The sequence below is a fragment of the Archocentrus centrarchus genome, chromosome 4 (assembly GCF_007364275.1).
Source record: "Archocentrus centrarchus isolate MPI-CPG fArcCen1 chromosome 4, fArcCen1, whole genome shotgun sequence".
NCBI lineage: Eukaryota > Metazoa > Chordata > Actinopteri > Cichliformes > Cichlidae > Archocentrus > Archocentrus centrarchus.
The window spans coordinates 10,998,545-11,016,777 of record NC_044349.1 but is presented as its reverse complement, the minus strand read 5'-3'; the positions used below and the strand labels follow the sequence as shown (position 1 = coordinate 11,016,777).

The following is an 18,233-nucleotide window of genomic DNA, read 5'->3' as shown; positions in this document are numbered from 1 at the left end:
GTATCACTAAGTGGAAGCATTAAGCAATAACAGCAACTCAGGCATAACGTTGCAGACCATGTAAAGCTGGAGAGCAGGGTCGACAAGGCTCATAGTGTGTGTAAAAGTTGCTAAACCTCTCGTGGCTCAATAACTACAGAGTTCCAAATCTCTTCAGGCATTAACATCAGCACAAAACTGTGGACTGGAGAGTCACACCATGGGTTTCCATGGCTGAACAACTCAGGTAGGTGTAATGTGTGTGGCCCAGTACGTTTGTCCATAGTGCACTTCAGGTGTTTAGTCTAGAACTTGTTAGCAGTTTGATTAAAGTCTGACTGCGCTCTTAATTTTTCTGTGGAAATAAAGATATCAGTTCTTTAAGAAAAAAGCTATACTGGACTATATCATGGGTATATTCTTATATACAAGACTGTTCTGGGTCTGCTTCCTTCTTATCTCCTTATCTTCTGCCCTACATCCATCAGAAATCCACAGGAGGATACTCTCTTCACTCCCGTGACTAATTCTTTTTAGCAGTTCCTAAAGTCTGGACAGAGATTGGGGGAAAAAAAAGCTTAAATAAAAAAAAATGAGAGCTTCATTTTATCTTCTGTCCTCTTGGCTATATAAATATGGACAACGTGACAGAATTTCAAACCAGTGTACCAATGTAATGAGCAGTGAGCAGATTGGAGATGTATTATAGAGGTCCATCATGCCTCCATATAAAGCTAAGAGTACAACTACTCTGTGGGGAAAAGCATTTGATATATAGCTCGATTGTGAGAGTAGTAGTTACTATCAGTACTATCAAAAATGTGTAACTTAACAGTGAATGTTTATGGCAGTTCAAGACAGCCAAGAGTGCAGCATGTGTTACAAGTGATATACCCATCATATATCACATATATGATGGGTAAGGGAGAAAGGACACAGACAGAACATCTTCACCCTTCATGTGTTTCATTTTAGTTGCACTTCTGTGATATTTTAGCTTCACATTTCTTGTACTGTCCAAGGAGGGTCCTGTTGTATTTCTGACCTGCTTACTGATTTTACTCCCATCACAACCCTCAAATGCAAGTCCTTACTATGGCCTTCTTCTTGTAATAAGAACAAGTAGCTGGAAAATGTGTTATCAAATCTGATAAGCATTTTCATGTAGCATAAACAGCTTTCTGCCTTGTCCAGCATTAACAGAATTACTCTGTGTGTCCGTAGTGTAAATGCACCTCTGCACTAGCTTTATAGGATTTTGATTGCTTTTTAAAAAATTTTTCCCCACACATAACTGGTTGTTCTTCATATATACAGCTTAACTGGAGTATCAATATTAACCATCTTATCTCCACGTATTATAAAAGTCACGAGTCTTTGTGCAGAAAGGGGCCTAAATCATGTCCTCTGACTTTAAAAGAACGGTTTTTATTTATTGTTTAATTTAATTGAATTTATTTTATTTGTGCTGTTACTTCTACTATTAGTCGTTTTAATTTGGTAGTTCATCCTCAGCTCTGGCGCCGAACCTTTACGTGGATTGTATTTTGAAAGTTTGCCCGGATGCTACTGAGCGTTATCACTGGTGACTTGACTGTTGGGTCTCCTCTCCCACTCTGCGGTTCCTGATCGCTGTCATCATGCAGGTGGAATCTGCGCAGTGTGGCTCAGCTTAGAGATCCCAAACAAAACACATCAGCCTCACCGAGCTGCAGCACAGGACTCTGGACTTCGGAGACCAGACTGCATTTACTGCTTTAAGGGACCAATCAAGGGGAGGTGAAAGCAACAAATTGGATTTTTTTTTTTTTTTTTCCCCGCTTTCACTTGATGATCATCAGCAGTTTAGGTAAAAGGGTTTCATTCATTTCACACAAGATGATGACAGAGTTAAAATAGCCCACAAATCAAGGAATTCTCTCGGCATCATACGGCTGGAATAACCACACATTACTGTATTTATACTATTAGTTTTCCTCCACTGGCGCAGTCCAACTCAGCAGCAGTCGCATAGGATGCCATACAATCCTATGGGAAGTGACTCTCGCAGCTTGACAGGCAACAATCTCAAAGAAACCCGAAGGACGTAATATTTGTCCTGCGGATCTTTTCGGTTTAAAAACGCCTTCCACGATGGATGAAGTTACTGTCAGCGAGACCGTCCCAGATCTGAAAGACATAGAGGCGAAAATCGGCCGGAAGACCCCGGAGGGTTTGCTCAGGTGGATGCGGGAAGAGGCGTCCTCTCTCCGGGCAGACGCCAAGCTGGCCCTCGCGCACGACACCAGTAAGGAGACTGGGATGAAGAGTTTAGATGAAAAGATAAGGAAACTGAGGATAGAGATGGTAAGAGTGCGCTAATCGACACTTCTTATATACATGCCCGTAGGATGTGTACGGCAGACTCTTGTTTTCCAGGCTGTCATTCACTGAAGTCAGCAGGTACAGAGCGATCATAATGATGCAAAATAATAAACGCTGGGAATCAGATCCGGCTCGGCTCCAGCAGACAACGTTGTTGGGAGCATTTAAATATTTATTAGCAGATCAGGTTATCATTACTGCGGTGTAGCAGAAAATTATGCACAGGTAAAGTAGCCTACACAACTCCTCTGACACTTATTTTCTGTTGAGGTATTAACTGTTAATATTAGAATAACAGATTATATCATTTAACTATCCATAGTATAGTTCTGACCATGGTTGATGATTTTAAGCCATTTCATGTTAACATGGCTTCTGTTATTAAATATCAACAACATCTACATGCTCAGTGTTTAGTTAATGAGTTAAAGTGTAGAGTAAAGCTCCACTTGATCCTGGAGATTAAATAAATGACTATGTTCTAAACTCTAAAGAGACACAGTCAAGCCTTCCTTCCTGCCTCTGCTGTGCACTCAGAGCCCACACTGGGACTCCCTGCGAAATGTCACCGTTCTCTAAAATAACCAGAAAAACTTTATTTCAAAAGGAGGTAAATGCCAAAAATGTAATTTATCCCATGGCTCTGTTCCCCTGTGACCTTACCAATGTTACTTCAGGACACTCAAACTTTAAGATGCTTTTATGGCCCCTGCTAAATGTTAGGCCTCTGGTAACCTCACTAACCTCGGCTTTTTAGTTATTCCTTAACTACTCATGCCTGCACATTTAAAGCTATGATAAGTAAGTGTTTTACCTTAACGTTAGCAAAAATAACAGCTTCAGAAAAGATTTGCTGGTTCACATACTCGTAACAGCGCCAGCAGCATCTCATTTGTTCCCACTCCTCCCCCTCCAAAGCCTTGTCTTACTGTATATAAGCTGGGAAAATGGGTACAATTTTCCAAGAAAGTACATTTCTAAGGAGACACTCACAGAGACACTGAAACCAGAGTTTGACAGATTATCTCTCCTGAGTCTCCTGCTCCAGGGGACTCAGGAGAAATGACTCAGTTATATCTCAGTAGCTTTGGAGGGACGGAGTCAAGCGGTTTACCCGCTGGTTAGATACAAAGCTAGAACAGGATAGCATTTGTTTTAGTCTACTAACTTGTAACAGCTTCTACTATATATTATATATTGTGCAGGAATGACATTTTTCTCCCATGGTGGCTTGTGGCTAAAATTCAGTTTCCTAAAGTTAGGTGGATAATTTGTAAACTGACAAATTAAAACTGTGGACTCGGCGACAAAGCTGAAGCTGCCTGTCTATTTGGACAGTCCAATTTTGGTTTGTATTGAGATGATGATTTTGTGTTCATTGACTGAGCAGCCGGTATCATTTGTTTCAGTACCCTTCAGTGTTAGAGCTTAAAAGCCCCCAAATCCAGGGGCTTGTCATTACCAGTTAAAGCCACAGAGGCTGCTGTTGTCACTGTGCTGTAAATTTTACTTTGGCTGTAAGGATTATAAACGACAATGTTCTCTATGGATGTTTCAATTTTTAAACTCCAAATGTCACAGTGCATCTCTACTTAATGTTGTGGATAAAATAATTACTTTTTTATTATGTTGATATTAGCCAGTTAGGTCACTGAGCTATTATTATTTACATCTCCAACATTGTCACATTTCACCTTTACAGCCAGTGCAGCACTTGTTGTGCCTCATTTGTTGTATTTTTTGGTATTGTTGTCAGTTAGCATCACCATAGTTTATAGGATTGAAGGTGTGACACTGTCTATGATTCTGACAAAAAAAAATGAGACGTGTTGTTTGTAATAGGGGTACATTCAGATGTGTACAAACTACAACACAGACTACATTTTAATATGAACAGTGCTCATGTTATTAGGCAATAGAAAAAGAGGAAAATCAAGAATCTACATTTGATTAATATTTTTAATGATAAACAATGTATTTGATTGCAGCTAAGTAATTGCAAAAGATATATTTTTAATCTGACTGGACTTGAGTAATAAAATGTGAAGGCCCCTCAAAACAAAAAGCCCTCTGTCTTCTTGTTTACACGGACCCCACCTTGCTCCAAACAGTGGAGCTCTGTAGCAATAATGCACCTCTCTACAGTTGTTTTTTTGTTTTTGTTTTTTCCCTCATGTTCATGTATGTCACACATTCCTGCGGCAGATGCAGGCATGCACCCCGTCTGTGGTTGTGATACAGAGTGTATGAGCTGCCACGACCGAATTCCCAAACAAAACAAGCTGTTTTCTGAAAGAGTCGCTCCAAAACACATTGGTTACATTCTAACATCCAAAACACATTAGCAGTTTGGTCGCATGTTAGAAATAGAATTTGATTTCACTCCAGCGCTGTCGCACAAGCTCATGGTGGTAGCAGCATGGGAGTGTGCAGATTCTTAAATAAGAAATGTTACGCCTTCTTGCTGTAAATAAAGTTTTCGGAAAGAAACATGAACAGCTGTCATTATAACATTTGTTTGGTATTTTCTGCCATATGTCTTTCAAATTGAATTAGGCTCATATTATGTGAGTCTATGTGTGCATACGTGTATATTTTAGGTTAGTTAAATAGCTGGTGGGCAATAAAATTCTTAGTCTTGGTTTGTTTAATCAGTTGAAGGCTTTTACTAACGGTGTGGTCTAAAAACTACAGTAACTGGCATAGTGGCTACTGTGAATCCATTGGAAGATGTTCTCACAAAACTTTTTTTTCCTTGTTTTCCGGGGAGTGGGGGTGTGTCTACGTGACTCAAATCTATTTTTTTTCACATAAATCTTAAAGACACACCGCGTTTTCACATCACATCTGGGCCGAGTGCACATGTAGTCCTAGATCTGAGTCACATCCTATCTCTGGACATGTTGACCACCGTGAGAACGATCAGAACTGCACACATGGAGAAGGTTTCATGTAAACATCACATAGATTCTGTGGTTATTGTTTCCCTGGCTGTAATTTTGTAACCAGAAAAGCGCAGTATCAGGATGGATGTGTTAGCAGAGTCACTCATGAGTTAGAAGTTTGAGTTCTAAGTTCTTTTTTGGTTTTTCATGTTTTCTTCTCATAATCCATATATATTGTATATATATATTAGAGGCAATGTTTATATATGAAAGCTTAGGACAACATGATGAAGGAATTATGTTTAGCTTTGACATTTTCAAGCTTTAAGACAAGATCTCCATCACAGCATCTAGTTAGTTGTGTTCACTAGTGCTGTACAGTGTTTTTAGGGATAAGAGGTTTGAAGATGTAAAAGAGAAAGATCAGCTGATAAGATGACTGCATATTTGGCCAAAATGCCCAATTTGTATTCACAAAGCATCCAGACTTTCTGTAAATCTGTCACGACTGTAGAACCAGGCTGGATTGTTAGTAGTTTTAGTCATTAATCAAGTTCTTTTTTGCAAAGGAAGGAAGGAGCACAGAGAGAGAAGTGAGAATGATGAAGAGCCTCTTTCTAACTGTAAGGGAGTGAAACTTTCAGTACACGTCCGGGCTCGTCCTCCTGTGTGTGTGTGTGTGTGTGTGTGTGTGTGTGTGTGTGTGTGTGTGTGTGTGTGTGTGTGTGTGTGTGTGTGTGTGTGCGTGCGCGCGCGTGCTTGCATGCATGGTTATTTCATCTGTGTGAGTGGTGCTGTGTAATGAGAGTGGAAAAGGAGAGATGGGAGTATCATCAGAAATCTGCTTAGTAAGATGTGCAGTACTAATGCATGTGCAGAGAGTCTGCAGGGAGAGACTAAATGGAAAAGCTGTCTTGTGCACAGAGTCTTGCACACTGTCTAACAAAGTCACTGGATGTGTGTTCTTCCTCAACATTTTCTGGCCTGCTAATAAGCTCATAGGACCCACATGAACAGGCGGTGTGTTAATGAGTAGGTTAATAACTGGTTCTTTTTTCACTCTTAGTGTATGTGTGTTTGTGTGGACCCTTCTGTTTCTCATTCATCTGTTACTTTGTATCCATAACTGCACAGCATGGTAATGGTGGGTTGCAGCATCTGCCTCTGCAAGATCAACACTGTGTATATTTGCTTGTGAGTGTGTTACCACTTGTAATAAAGTGTTACTCTTGTTAAATATCAGGAAAACATGAGGTCATGCAGCATTTCTAAGGCTCCATACAGTATGTGTTTGATTCAAACAAACATGCTGCATAACTCTTAAGTAAATGTCTTGAAAAACACACACTGATGCCATTAGCTTAAAGTACAAAATAGGAGTCAAATAATAAATTAAATGGCTGTCCTGTCTTTAAGGTTGGCCTTTAAAATTTTCATTTTCATTAATGTGATTTTTCCTGTTGGTCCTGGTTCTTGAAAGCAATCACATGGAAAGGATGTCTTTAGTCTCAAGACTGTTAAAACAGCCAACTTTGAGCCACTAAACTCTATGTAGGACCACCATTTCGGGGCAAACCATATGGCAAAGTTTCTATACAGTGGCCATCTTTCATCTGTGCCCAAAGTCACCCAAATTATACCCAGCTTAATAGTATTCATTCAAACAATCTAAAACCTAAAGATATTCAAGTTGAATGATTATACAAAATGAAAAAAGATGTAAATCATCACATGAGTGAAGCTGGCAGATATTGTTCATCTAAAGCAGTAATGTAGATGAACAAAGATTGTGTCAAATATTTGATGCACCCTTTCTAAATTATGTATTACACTGTAGCTGTACTGTGATTACTGAATTTGGTAGTAATGTGTTACACTACTGCTTCCAGACAAAGGTAACGCGTTCACAGTAAAGGGTGACTTCAGAACACATTTGTCTCAGCACTGCTTATGACTTGATTTGGTAGAGGAAGCGCTGAAGGCACATAAATGATGCTGTGAATGATTTCAGTGCTGCTGTTCGTCTCTGTGGGAGCAGTTTGAAAGCATCTGTCTTTTGCATTCGTCTCCTGCTGTCCAGTTGAAGACAATCTTCACTCTTCACTTCACTGATCTAAACAGATTTACTGGATAGAGGCACTCCTTTAAAACCAGAGAAGACTGGCAGTCAGTCGCTCTCTCTGTCTCTCTCTCACACACACACGCACACTGAAGGCCCTTAAAAAAAAAAAAAAAATATATATATATATATATATATATATATATATATATATATATATATATATATATATATATATATATATATATATATAAGCTGCCTTGTGAATTTTATTAATCAGCATCTATATTTTAAGTTACCAAAGGGCAAATGTTATGTTACTGCTCGAGCTATGTCCTTACTTTCTGCTAACACCTCCTTTTTATTCACTTCAGCTTTCCTATGTCAGGCTCTCTCTGTCTTCCACCTCTGGGTAGATGAATGTCAGTGCAAAGTCAGCTCTGAGTGCAAAGCTGAGCTGTAGGGAATCAAAATCCAGTCTATTTAATCTCAGTCTTCTTTCTCTGTCTGGTTACCGGCCATATTGTCACAGATGTCACAGTCAGTACAGGGTTTTGTTGAAATAAATTATTTCCAAGTGACCTGCAGCTCCTTTATTCTTCCACCACAGTTTAGTTTCCTGTGTTCCCTCTGTCTCATTTTGTTGCTTGTAGCCATAATATCAGTGAGCGTGGTAGGACTTATATACAGGTTTCATTTCTTCTTAAGACACGTCTGATTAAGACGTCTTATTCAGACATGTGCTGTCGCTTGCATGTTCTGACATCAAGATAGACAAAGGGAGAAGGGTGTGAGCCTCTGTTTGTCCTCGTATGCATTTGCTTGTATTTTTCATTCCATTGGGGCCAAAATGCAGCACTTCTTTGCAGTTTTTAATGCAGTTTCATAAAACATTGGTCTTCATTTGGATTGACTTACGCAGTACAATGAAATCCTGCATATTGCCATTAAGCACTCTGCCATGTAGTAAGAAAGGAATAACAAGAATGGATATTTTACTCGACATTCAGATGTAAATTCAGACAGATGGAGCAGCTGGAGAGTTATGGAGAGCCAGGACCGACCTTCTGCTGTCTAATGGAGACTAGAGGGGCTCTGCAAGGACACAGCATGTCTGCAGAGGGCCCGCGTTAGATTGGGAAGGTGAAACAACAGACAGGGGCATCAAGGGATATGAGAGAGAGACAGACAGAGAGAGAGAGAGCAGTGACTGTGTATATTTTGCTGGTGTCCCAGCTGGCAGTATATCAGCAGTCTGTTAGGTTGCCGTGGGATGATAGGTAGCCACATGGGGCAGTGTGCGTCATGGATCATGTCATGTATATGTTATCACAATGTACAGTGTCATGATAGTGTTTAGACACTTAATCCACAATGATCCAAAGTGATGCAGAAAAATATCTCATGTATTATATATATTTTTAGGTTTAAGGTTTTAGTTCATGGATATTTATCATCATAATAACATTGTAACTGAGCTTATTACTAAAACAAAGAAGAATGAAACATCAGCTGACAACGATTGCAAACAAGCTATGAATATTACTGTGATGGATGAGAACAGAGGTCTTAACAACAAACATGAGATAAGTTGGAAATATTCTGTTACCTGAAACTTGTGTAGCAGCTTAAATCTTTAAGATAAAGAGTTTGCATTAAAGCATGTCATACATGTAAAAAAAGTCACAATTTTCTCCTGCAAAATCCACAGCGTGGCAGAAAATAATGTCCATAAAAGTGTCCAAGGAAAATTACAATCTGACACAAAGCCGAAATCCATCTGAGTAAACTTTCCAACAATTAGAACGTGTTCTTATTGTAACGTGTGGAGCGCCGAAAGCATTTCTGGGCTGCCTGGGTGTCCTGGCACAGTTTGGTTCTCTGCTTGTTCTGTCGATCATGAAAGAGATCAAATCAGGCAGGTCAAAGTTAGGAAAGGAAACACTTTGACAGTTAAATTCCCTCATGCAGATGAGATCACTCAGGTGTTGCCAACAGTCAGCTTCTTCTGGTAGTGTTGGTATTCTCAGAGCTGAAAGTTTTTTCCTCAAGCTCCAACCGAGGCCCCATGCACTCCAACTATTTACACATATGAAGACCACAAGTACTCATTTTGACTGTTAGTTTGTCTGATCAGATGCCAGACTGACGTCTTCAAGTTGCTTATTTTAGTGTCCAATGTATTAAAGAGCGCTAAAGATAAAGATAAATTGTAAAGAGGTTCAAAAGTGGGAGAAGAAAACAAATCCTCTTTTGCAGCAGGAAAGTTTAAATATGAAACAATGAATTTGATTTGTTTGCAGAGCCCAGGTACACATCTTATTTTATAATACAAAAGGCAGGAAAATGAGCTTTCCAGAATCCTGTAGGTCTGCCAGGTGGTGCTTGGCCTCATGCTGATTAAGGAAACAGAAGTCTGTTTGCCTGTTTGTGTACCGATGCCTCAAAAAATTCAAAAAAAAAAGAAAAAGAAAGAAAAAGATTAATGAAATATCATCCATAAGGCTGTTTAGTCCTGGACTTCTGTGTCCCACTCACATTGAACCTTTTTTGGCCCCAGTTTGACCTTTTTCATTTGAGTCCTTTCTCTAACGTGCACACATTGACATTGTCATAAAATTAAATGCTGCAATTAATCTTGAAGTAATGAAAATAATGGTGATTGAAAAAAATCCCTCCAGAAGAGCAGCGCAGCACACACAGTGAGAAACAGTTGATGCAAATTTGATGGATTCAACCTTTAACAAAAAGCTGCATAATGTGGATATGAAGATTTTTTTTATATTTAATACAAAATAATACATTTGTATGTTTCCATGTGTTGATTTATAGGTAACTAATCTATTTCAAGACCCCAACAAAGAAGGCAGAACTGATATGACAAAATGATCTGGTCTGGGTTTATTTTGTTTCTGCTTTTTTTTTTCTTTCTTACTTTATTTTAAATTTTTATTCAAATTTTTTTTTTAGATATTGCATTAAAAGTTCATTCTGAGGAGGTGTCATATGTACTCCTGGTTGCATTTAAGTGACAGCAGCCTTACAGAAGAATATTGTAGAAATAATAAGGTATGGTTACAAGGCCACCCACACATGGTCCCTTTGCTTGTGTAAAAAAAATCACATACTTAAATGCATAGCCTGTTTTCATTTCATGCATCAGAGGATTTGCTTAATGTACAGTATGTACAAAAATGTAATCTAACCACTGAGCTGCCTACCACCCAAGTTGCCCACCCTGGTATAGCAGTCAAAAAACTGGCTTATTGTGACAGCAGCAGTTAATTTACAGTGTAGTGGTCTATCTATATTTTGAGACACAAACTTCTACAACAAAGTGTTCACAGACTGGTGGAGCACATAGCTTCGTTAGCATTGTGCCGCCTCAGCGCTGACAGGCGTGGAGCTACTTTTACTGCCACCCTCATTAAGCACTCAGTCTCTGCCAACCAAAAACCTCAAACCTGAACCCCACCCCAACATTTCTGTGTGCCAGGATGCCAGTGGGTTTAGACCCACACATACATGTGCAGAAAGCTGCGATTTCTAGGGCAATTCTTTCTGATAATATTTTAGAGCTGCCTGGGTAATTTTCTGTAACCAGTGACTTTGGCTTAAGCATTTACAGAACATTGACCACACAGCTCAATTCTCCCCCAGTAAAGAAAATAAAACAAAATCCTTCTACCTCACTTTGTATTCTGAGGTTTGTTTCTTTTCCTTCTGAAGTGTGTTGCCTGTGTTTACTTGTGATAATCGAGAAAAAAGCCGGTTCCCATAAGCTCAATCATCTATGTTTTCTACACAGTTAACATTGCATTTAGCTCTGGTTACAGTTTAGTCATGCTGTGGTTATGTTCTACAAGTCACATAAGCCATTTAAATCTTTCATGGCACTAAGACTAAGTAGAAGTTTTTGAGCTAATGGTGCAGGTTCACACTGCCATCAGTTGTGATCATAATTGAGAAATTTGGCATGGATAAGTTAGTATTCTTTAAGTGACATAAGCCAACTACCCTGTAGCGTGCAGTGATCTAAACTGCTGGTCCCCATTGAGGATTTTGACAATTGTTGGTTGAGTTTTTTCAGTCATGATCACAGGGCTGAGATCTGTGGTCAGCTTGTGGTGCAGCCCCAGATTCAAGCATGTTACTGCATAAGCGAGAGAGACTGATGAGCCAGTGCGTGACTTCTGTGCCAATCAACCCTCCCCGGCACTACTCCCTGAACCAACCCGCCCCACCTTCTTCCTCCTGCAGCTGACTCAAACCACGCCATGCTACCACTATGATCGCATCATTTCAAGATTTTTTTAGAGATTCAAGAGGCAAAAGTACTCAACATGCCATATTCAAAAGCAAAACTCAAAGAAAAGTCGGGGGAAGAAATGAACATCACTTCTATTTTTTCTATCTATAATACCCAGTTTAGAAACCACTGATGTCAATCAGCTTCCTGCAGTGTGGTTTGATTAACCACAGTGCACTTTGATTCTGAGAAAGATGAAGGGAAACCACTGAACTGCAGTGGACTGAAAATGCCATAGCAGTTTTACCATACAGCCTGTGGTGAGGTCTTAAATGGTGAATGATTTATCCAAAGGTCAGCCACTACCTATGCATAGAAATGATGTATGAGACATATTAATTCATGCTCATGCACACGCATCTCAGGCTTTTAATCAGACCCATAGAAAAGATTTCTTATTTTTTCTTCAAGTGTTTTCATCACCACTGATAAATATGAATAATTTAGAAGGTTGGATCAATCAGTTCATTCCTTCAGACTGTTTTATTGATTCACAGGAAGTAACTAACTCCAAGCATAGACTCCAAAAGGTCAGAGGGCAAAGGTCTTAGTGGCTTTAAGTCCCTGCTCATGAACTCAGAGTTTGTGGCCATTTTAATGTATTTTCTGTATTAAACAAAATGAGTCATATACAGTTAAAGTCTAATGTTAATTTGTGCATTTGGTCTCATTTTTATCAGCAATGTATGACCTTATCACAGTATCGCTTTTGTTTTATCTTTGCCGCACTATTTCTATTTGATGCCAATGTGTTTCTACATGTTTCAGTGGTAAATAGTTTTGTTGTTGTTGTTGTTAGTTTTGTTTTGGTTTTTTTTTTTGTTTTGCATTTGCATATTTGGCCTCTAAAGCTATAATTTGCTTTACAAATTAAGATTCTATATAGGAAAAATGTGATGGTCTCAAAAAAGTAATAGTTTCTTAGGTGGCTCAGCTAACTACACTGCACTGCTTTCTTAGCACTGGGTTATGCATAATATTACAGTGGTAGGAGTTTCACTTTCCATAGTGTGGCATAGTACAATAATATAAAAAGAGAAGTAAAGTATAATTGTATATTAGACCTATCTGACCCAAACCTTTCTGACATGAAATGCACAAATATGTTCATATTACCATAAATTTTACAGCGTGATTCCAGAGCAGAGACACAGGCAGTCTCTGAGGGCACAGCAATAGACCAGTAGAAAGTGATATATAAGCATATAAGGAGGAAACTGAGAAATAGTTTGAAATCAAAGGCTTAAGCTTTCAGAGAGAGTCATACAGAGACGAGTGGATCTTAGTGGTCAGAGCTTTGAATGTTGCTGCCATATATCACCTCTTGGCCCTGCAATCCACTGCAGACCTCTGCAAATGTATTCTGGGGAAGAATTTTCCATGACTGCAGCTGTCTTTCTCCTTCTTATTCACCATTTAGCTTTTTTAACCTCCCACACACATATTGCATTAAAAGATATCAGTGGATGTTAAAATCCCACTGAAGTAATTATTTATTTCTGACAGAAGTAATAGACTAACTCTCGAATCCTTTGCACCACTGACAGCATTTAAAGTCAGCTTAAAGCCAGTAAAGGAAAAAAGTAAAACTTTTTCTTGATTTTTTTTTTTTTTTTACAAGTGTGTCTTACTTTCCACTGTATCAAATTTCCATTTCTTAATAGCTTCTCCTACAAACTCAGCTTCAGTCACATTTCCTCATTATATCCATCTATAACCAGGTTTCCCCTCTACCTTTCACTTTATTTGTTTCCCATTTTTAGTATTGTGGACTGCAGGCAGTGTCTGTTATGAGTTTCTTCCAATTAGGGTAATCTGGAACAGTTTAATAGCATTATAATGGTGTTTGCACTTGTCCCTGGAGCCAAAGCTGACAGCTTTAAATAAATATGTGCAGTCTCCTAGGTTCAACATCTGTTTAGTTTTCACGTATACAGTTTTTCTTTTCTGTTGCACATTGCTCACTATCAAAACATGACCACAGTGAAAATAACCATGCATCATTCTGGTAAATTTAGAATATCTCCTTTTTTGTATCCACAGGCTCACTTGCGCTCGGTGGATGTTAAAATCCTGCAACAGCTGCTGGCGGTCCACGAGGGCATCGAAGCAGTGAAATGGCTGCTTGAGGAGCGCAGCACACTGACCAGTCGCTGCAGCAGCCTTACCAGCAGTCAGTACAGCCTGGGTGAGGGACCCGACACCTCTTGGAGAGGCTCCTGGAGCAGCTTGCAGGACCCCAATGACAAGCTAGACAACATCTCCATTGGCAGCTACCTGGACACCCTGGCAGACGACATGGATGAGTATTGCCCCTCCAGCTCCGAGTCCGTCATCTGCTCCACCACACCGCTAGTCTCTGAGGCTACTACTGGTGACCGCACAGCGGGAGGCTCCGGGGCCACAGTCACAGCAACAGTGTTAGGGGTGAAGTCTGGGTCTAGTGCTGGGGTGAATGAGAATGGAACTGGGATTGGAAATGTGACAGAAGTAAAAGGTGGACCTGGGAATGGGGTTGGCAGTGCTGCCATTGGGAAAGGAACTGGTGGAACTGAAAGTGGGAAGCCAGCAGCTCCTGGCAGCTCTCCACAAGCCAAGTCTGAGGGCCCCAAGCAAGGTGCTCCTATCTGGACCAAGACTGGAGAGATGAATAAGGGAAGCCCCGTTTTTAAGAACAGTATCCAAACAAAAGCTGTTAAAGCTAACGGTGTCCTGGAGAAATCAACCACACAAAGAGGCAGCCCAACTCGCACCTGCCTCGGTGAGAAGCTGGGAACCAGCCAGAGCCCCAAAGTTAAAGCTTACAAAAATGGAAAGATTGACTTGGATACATGTAAATTGAATGGCAAAATGCATCTGGAGTATGATGCTCACTGGCGCTGGGTGCAGTCGCAAGAAGATGTGACGTTTTTGTAAGAAGGATAATCACGAAAGGCACTAAAGCCACTATTGAACACTCCCTCTGCAACATCAAAAAACAGACAACTGAAGGTTAAAAGAAGAGGGCACTGCTGTTGTGAAATGCACATAATAGGGCTTTCCCTAGTGAAAGACACTGCATATGAAGGACAATTAAGTGTTTATTCTGTTGTTCCCTCCTGTAACTGCACTAACTTCCTATAAAACATTGATGTCAGTATTACAGGATTTTGACCTTATATAGCCAAACAGGGGTGCCTCACAAAATCAACTTTAAAATCCTGTGTTATAGATGTTCTCAGGGTCCTTTTAACAATCCCTGATATTATTTTGTTTTGTTTTAACTTATTTTATTTTATTTTCCTGCAAAATAAAGCACAGTGAGACAATGTGCCAGAGAGCCGAAACATTATTTCAGATTGTTTGACATAAACTTTATCAAAAAAATGAAAATTTCAACTTGTTTTGACTTAAACTTTCTTAAATCGTCTAGGAACAATATTGCCACCAATATACTTAGCCTTTACAAAAAAGATTGCAGGATGAGGCCCAGTTATCATCTTTGTACATTAAATTGAACATTTTGTGGATTCTGTATGAAAGTAATTCCCAACTTTTTATCTTTGATCAAATTAGCTGGTAATAAGTGTAGTTCAACTAGACAACAAAACATGTACTCCTGCATTGTTTAATTTGAAGGGGTATTAGAAGATTATATAGACAAAAATGTTGGGCCACAGAGTCTCTTAATCATTGAATTCATCCATTTTAGGTCCCATTGCCAAACCTCCTCTGGCATTAACATCAGCACAAACACTGTGCACCAGGAGCTTCGTGGCATAGGTTTCCATGGCTGGGAAGCTCTTGCAGGTGTAATGTGTAGGTGGTGCCAGTACTTTTGTCCATATCGGGACTATTACTTCACAAGTAAAAAGCAAAAATGGGACAGGAAATAACCAAAAGCATTGTGTAATGAATTAGTATTTGTTCTGTACTCTTCAAATTTACCTTGGGACTATTTTGAAGGGTCCTGACGCTGAGGTTGGAAATGACTACCACACTCCACAAACAACAGCTTTAATGAACCCCAGTGTACTCCATTTAAGATGGTACTAATAGTATAAAATCAAGTCCTCTTATCAACCTCTCATTAAAGTCCCAACTAAAGTGTATTATATTGATCCTTACTTATGGATAATATATTGCTTCTCTCCCAGTGATTAATGACCATACTATTGTTTTAACAAAAATTGCAAATAAATATTATTTTGTCCCCAAACACTTCCCCGATCAGCAGTAGAAAATATTTATAACATACAGTAGAAGACAAAGCACTCAGATTGGTAAAAGTTTCACACATTAAAAATAATGTGCCAGTGATAGCATTTGTGTCTTTGTGGAGCTAATACCTTCAGTGCATTACCAACCATATGCACGATTGTATAGTCACTGAATCATAGTACAGCTACTCTGTGCACTGGTTACTAGTCGTGACTGGTTGTAGACAAATGTTGAATATGGATGAATATTTTTCTTCTGTTTTAACAATTATGGTAACCTGTATTAGTTTACTTTAAAGCAAATGTTGTGCCTGATTGGTGTAAACCTTAACTACATATGCCTGTTTTTCCCCTGAAATGACTGCACTGTTGTGATGATAATCTTTTATTAGTTTTGCCTCTTCCTGGACTTTGCTTGCGTGTACAAATGGCTAGACCAAACGTCTGTGTGCTCTTGAGTATCGACTGGTAAATGTGTTATGCTGGCTGGGTGGATATTGCTTGCCCTGTGCTGACATCTTTATTGGTTGATTTGTGAGAAGTACGTGGAAGACCAAACACAATCAGTGAAGAAAAGCAATATTTCCTGAAGGCTGTCTGGTGGCTTACATAAGCAGCCTCTTCTCAGCAACTGAAATTTAATAATAATGTCTGTTCTTCAGTAGACGACAACGCTACTGAAGAGGAATTGGTGTGCGTGTGTGTCGATGTGCATGTGAGAGAGAAAGACACAGCCGGTCTGCCATGTGTGGATAAGAATAGATGAGTCCCAAAGGATTTCAGACATTTTCAGCTTACTCATCACAATGTTACTACAGCTCATACCAGTCTACAGTTAGTCATGTTAATGGTGCAGGGATGGTGCAACACATGTGGTAAATGGAGGGGAACATATTACATAATCTGTCCAGTTTCTTTCGGTGCCTGGAATGGTTTGAAATTATTAAATACAAGTGTTGATAAAATATGAGCTTTGATACTGATTCCAAAACAAATGTTCATTTTTCAGACTTTCTACACATTTCAGTTATCTTGGTTCCATAACACCATAACATTTCATTTCATTTTTCTTTTCCCAAATGACTATTCATTTCTTATTTTGTTACTAAATGGTCAGGGCTTCCATTCTCACATGCCACATATACAATTTGAGGCTGAGTTACACAAGAGTTAGCTTCTCATTTCCCTACAGCTAGCTACTGTCTAATTAACACCGAGTTCACGAACAGGTTGAAATGTCTCAACATAATGCTTTGAGTTACTTGCTTTAGAAAAAGAATGAAGTAAGGAGGGATTAAAATATACACATAGGAGGAGAGACAGGAAGGTCACACAGGCCTAGTGGCTGCTCAGAGGTGCCCTGGCAACCTCTGGTCACTAGGGAAAAATGTGCATTCCCAACCATTTGGCAAGTGGTTGGTGTCTGTCACTGAGTGAATTCAAACCTGCACCAAAAACCTCCTTGTGATTGCGTGGAAGACATCTGCTTGTCTACTCACTCACTCCTTACTTAACCACTAGTGGTAGTAAATCTCTAAAAAGCGTAACGCTTGCCTTCAAAGTAAAAGCCTAGGCCTTACAGCTGAAACCAACCCTTTTGAAATGCTGCAACTTTTAGTTTGAAGGTGAACAGTATCAGTTTCCTGTGTGTGCTGCAGTCTTCACAGTTTCACTACTGCTCAAGAAGCAGTTTGCAAGTGTTTGCAAACAAGTTGACATCTTCCATACAAACTACAAGTGACCAAAGCAATCACAGGGAGATTTCTGATGCCATGATACAGCACCATATGCCTTTTTGCAACCAATTTAACCCAACAACAGTAAGCACCGTTTGGTCAACTATTCAGGGAACGCACATTATTCTCTTGGAATCGGGGGGTTATTGACCGATCTCTAGGTCTGCATAAGTGGGGCTTCAGCAATCGATTTCATAGTGAATGCCAGCAATCCTTTCCAACCAGTCAGAAAAATGCTCATTTTTTTCTTAGGTGGTCAGTAGCTGGTCTCTAGGCCTGTGTGACTTGGATAATGTTGGCTATAGATGCTGAAGTGGAAGTTTCATGATCGAACCGAACATTGCCAGAAACTCTCATACCATTTAGGACTGGCTGCCACACACTAATAATAAACAGTAGATGTGCAAGTCATGAACAGGGCTTTTGAAATTAACCTGCTGCTCTTGCACAGTCAGTGTCACTTTAGCTAGCCAGGAAAAGTTTGCTTTCAGGGCCTTCTGCCACAAAGGCTTCCTGATAGAAGCCTCATTTTCTTTCATATTATTTCAAGTGTTAAGACACAGCTCAGTGAGGATACAAAGCTATTATGTTAAGGAAATAATTTGTGATAAATAATGAGTCTGTCTAGCAGAAACCTTGGATACAAATTTCTCCCATGTGTACTAATAGAAAAATTGTATTGACCTCATTTAATTAATTATA

At 39.5% G+C, this 18,233-nt stretch overlaps 1 protein-coding gene across 1 annotated transcript; it reads left to right on the top strand.

Annotated features, from left to right (window-relative positions):
* Positions 1 to 1,631: 1,631 nt before the first annotated feature.
* lurap1 (leucine rich adaptor protein 1) lies at positions 1,632 to 17,125 on the top strand. The gene is made up of 2 exons (XM_030728253.1): positions 1,632 to 2,325; positions 13,640 to 17,125. The coding sequence occupies exons 1-2, from the start codon at positions 2,113 to 2,115 to the stop codon at positions 14,510 to 14,512; spliced, it is 1,086 nt and encodes a 361-aa protein (XP_030584113.1). The 5' UTR covers positions 1,632 to 2,112; the 3' UTR covers positions 14,513 to 17,125.
* The last annotated feature ends 1,108 nt before the right edge of the window (positions 17,126 to 18,233 follow it).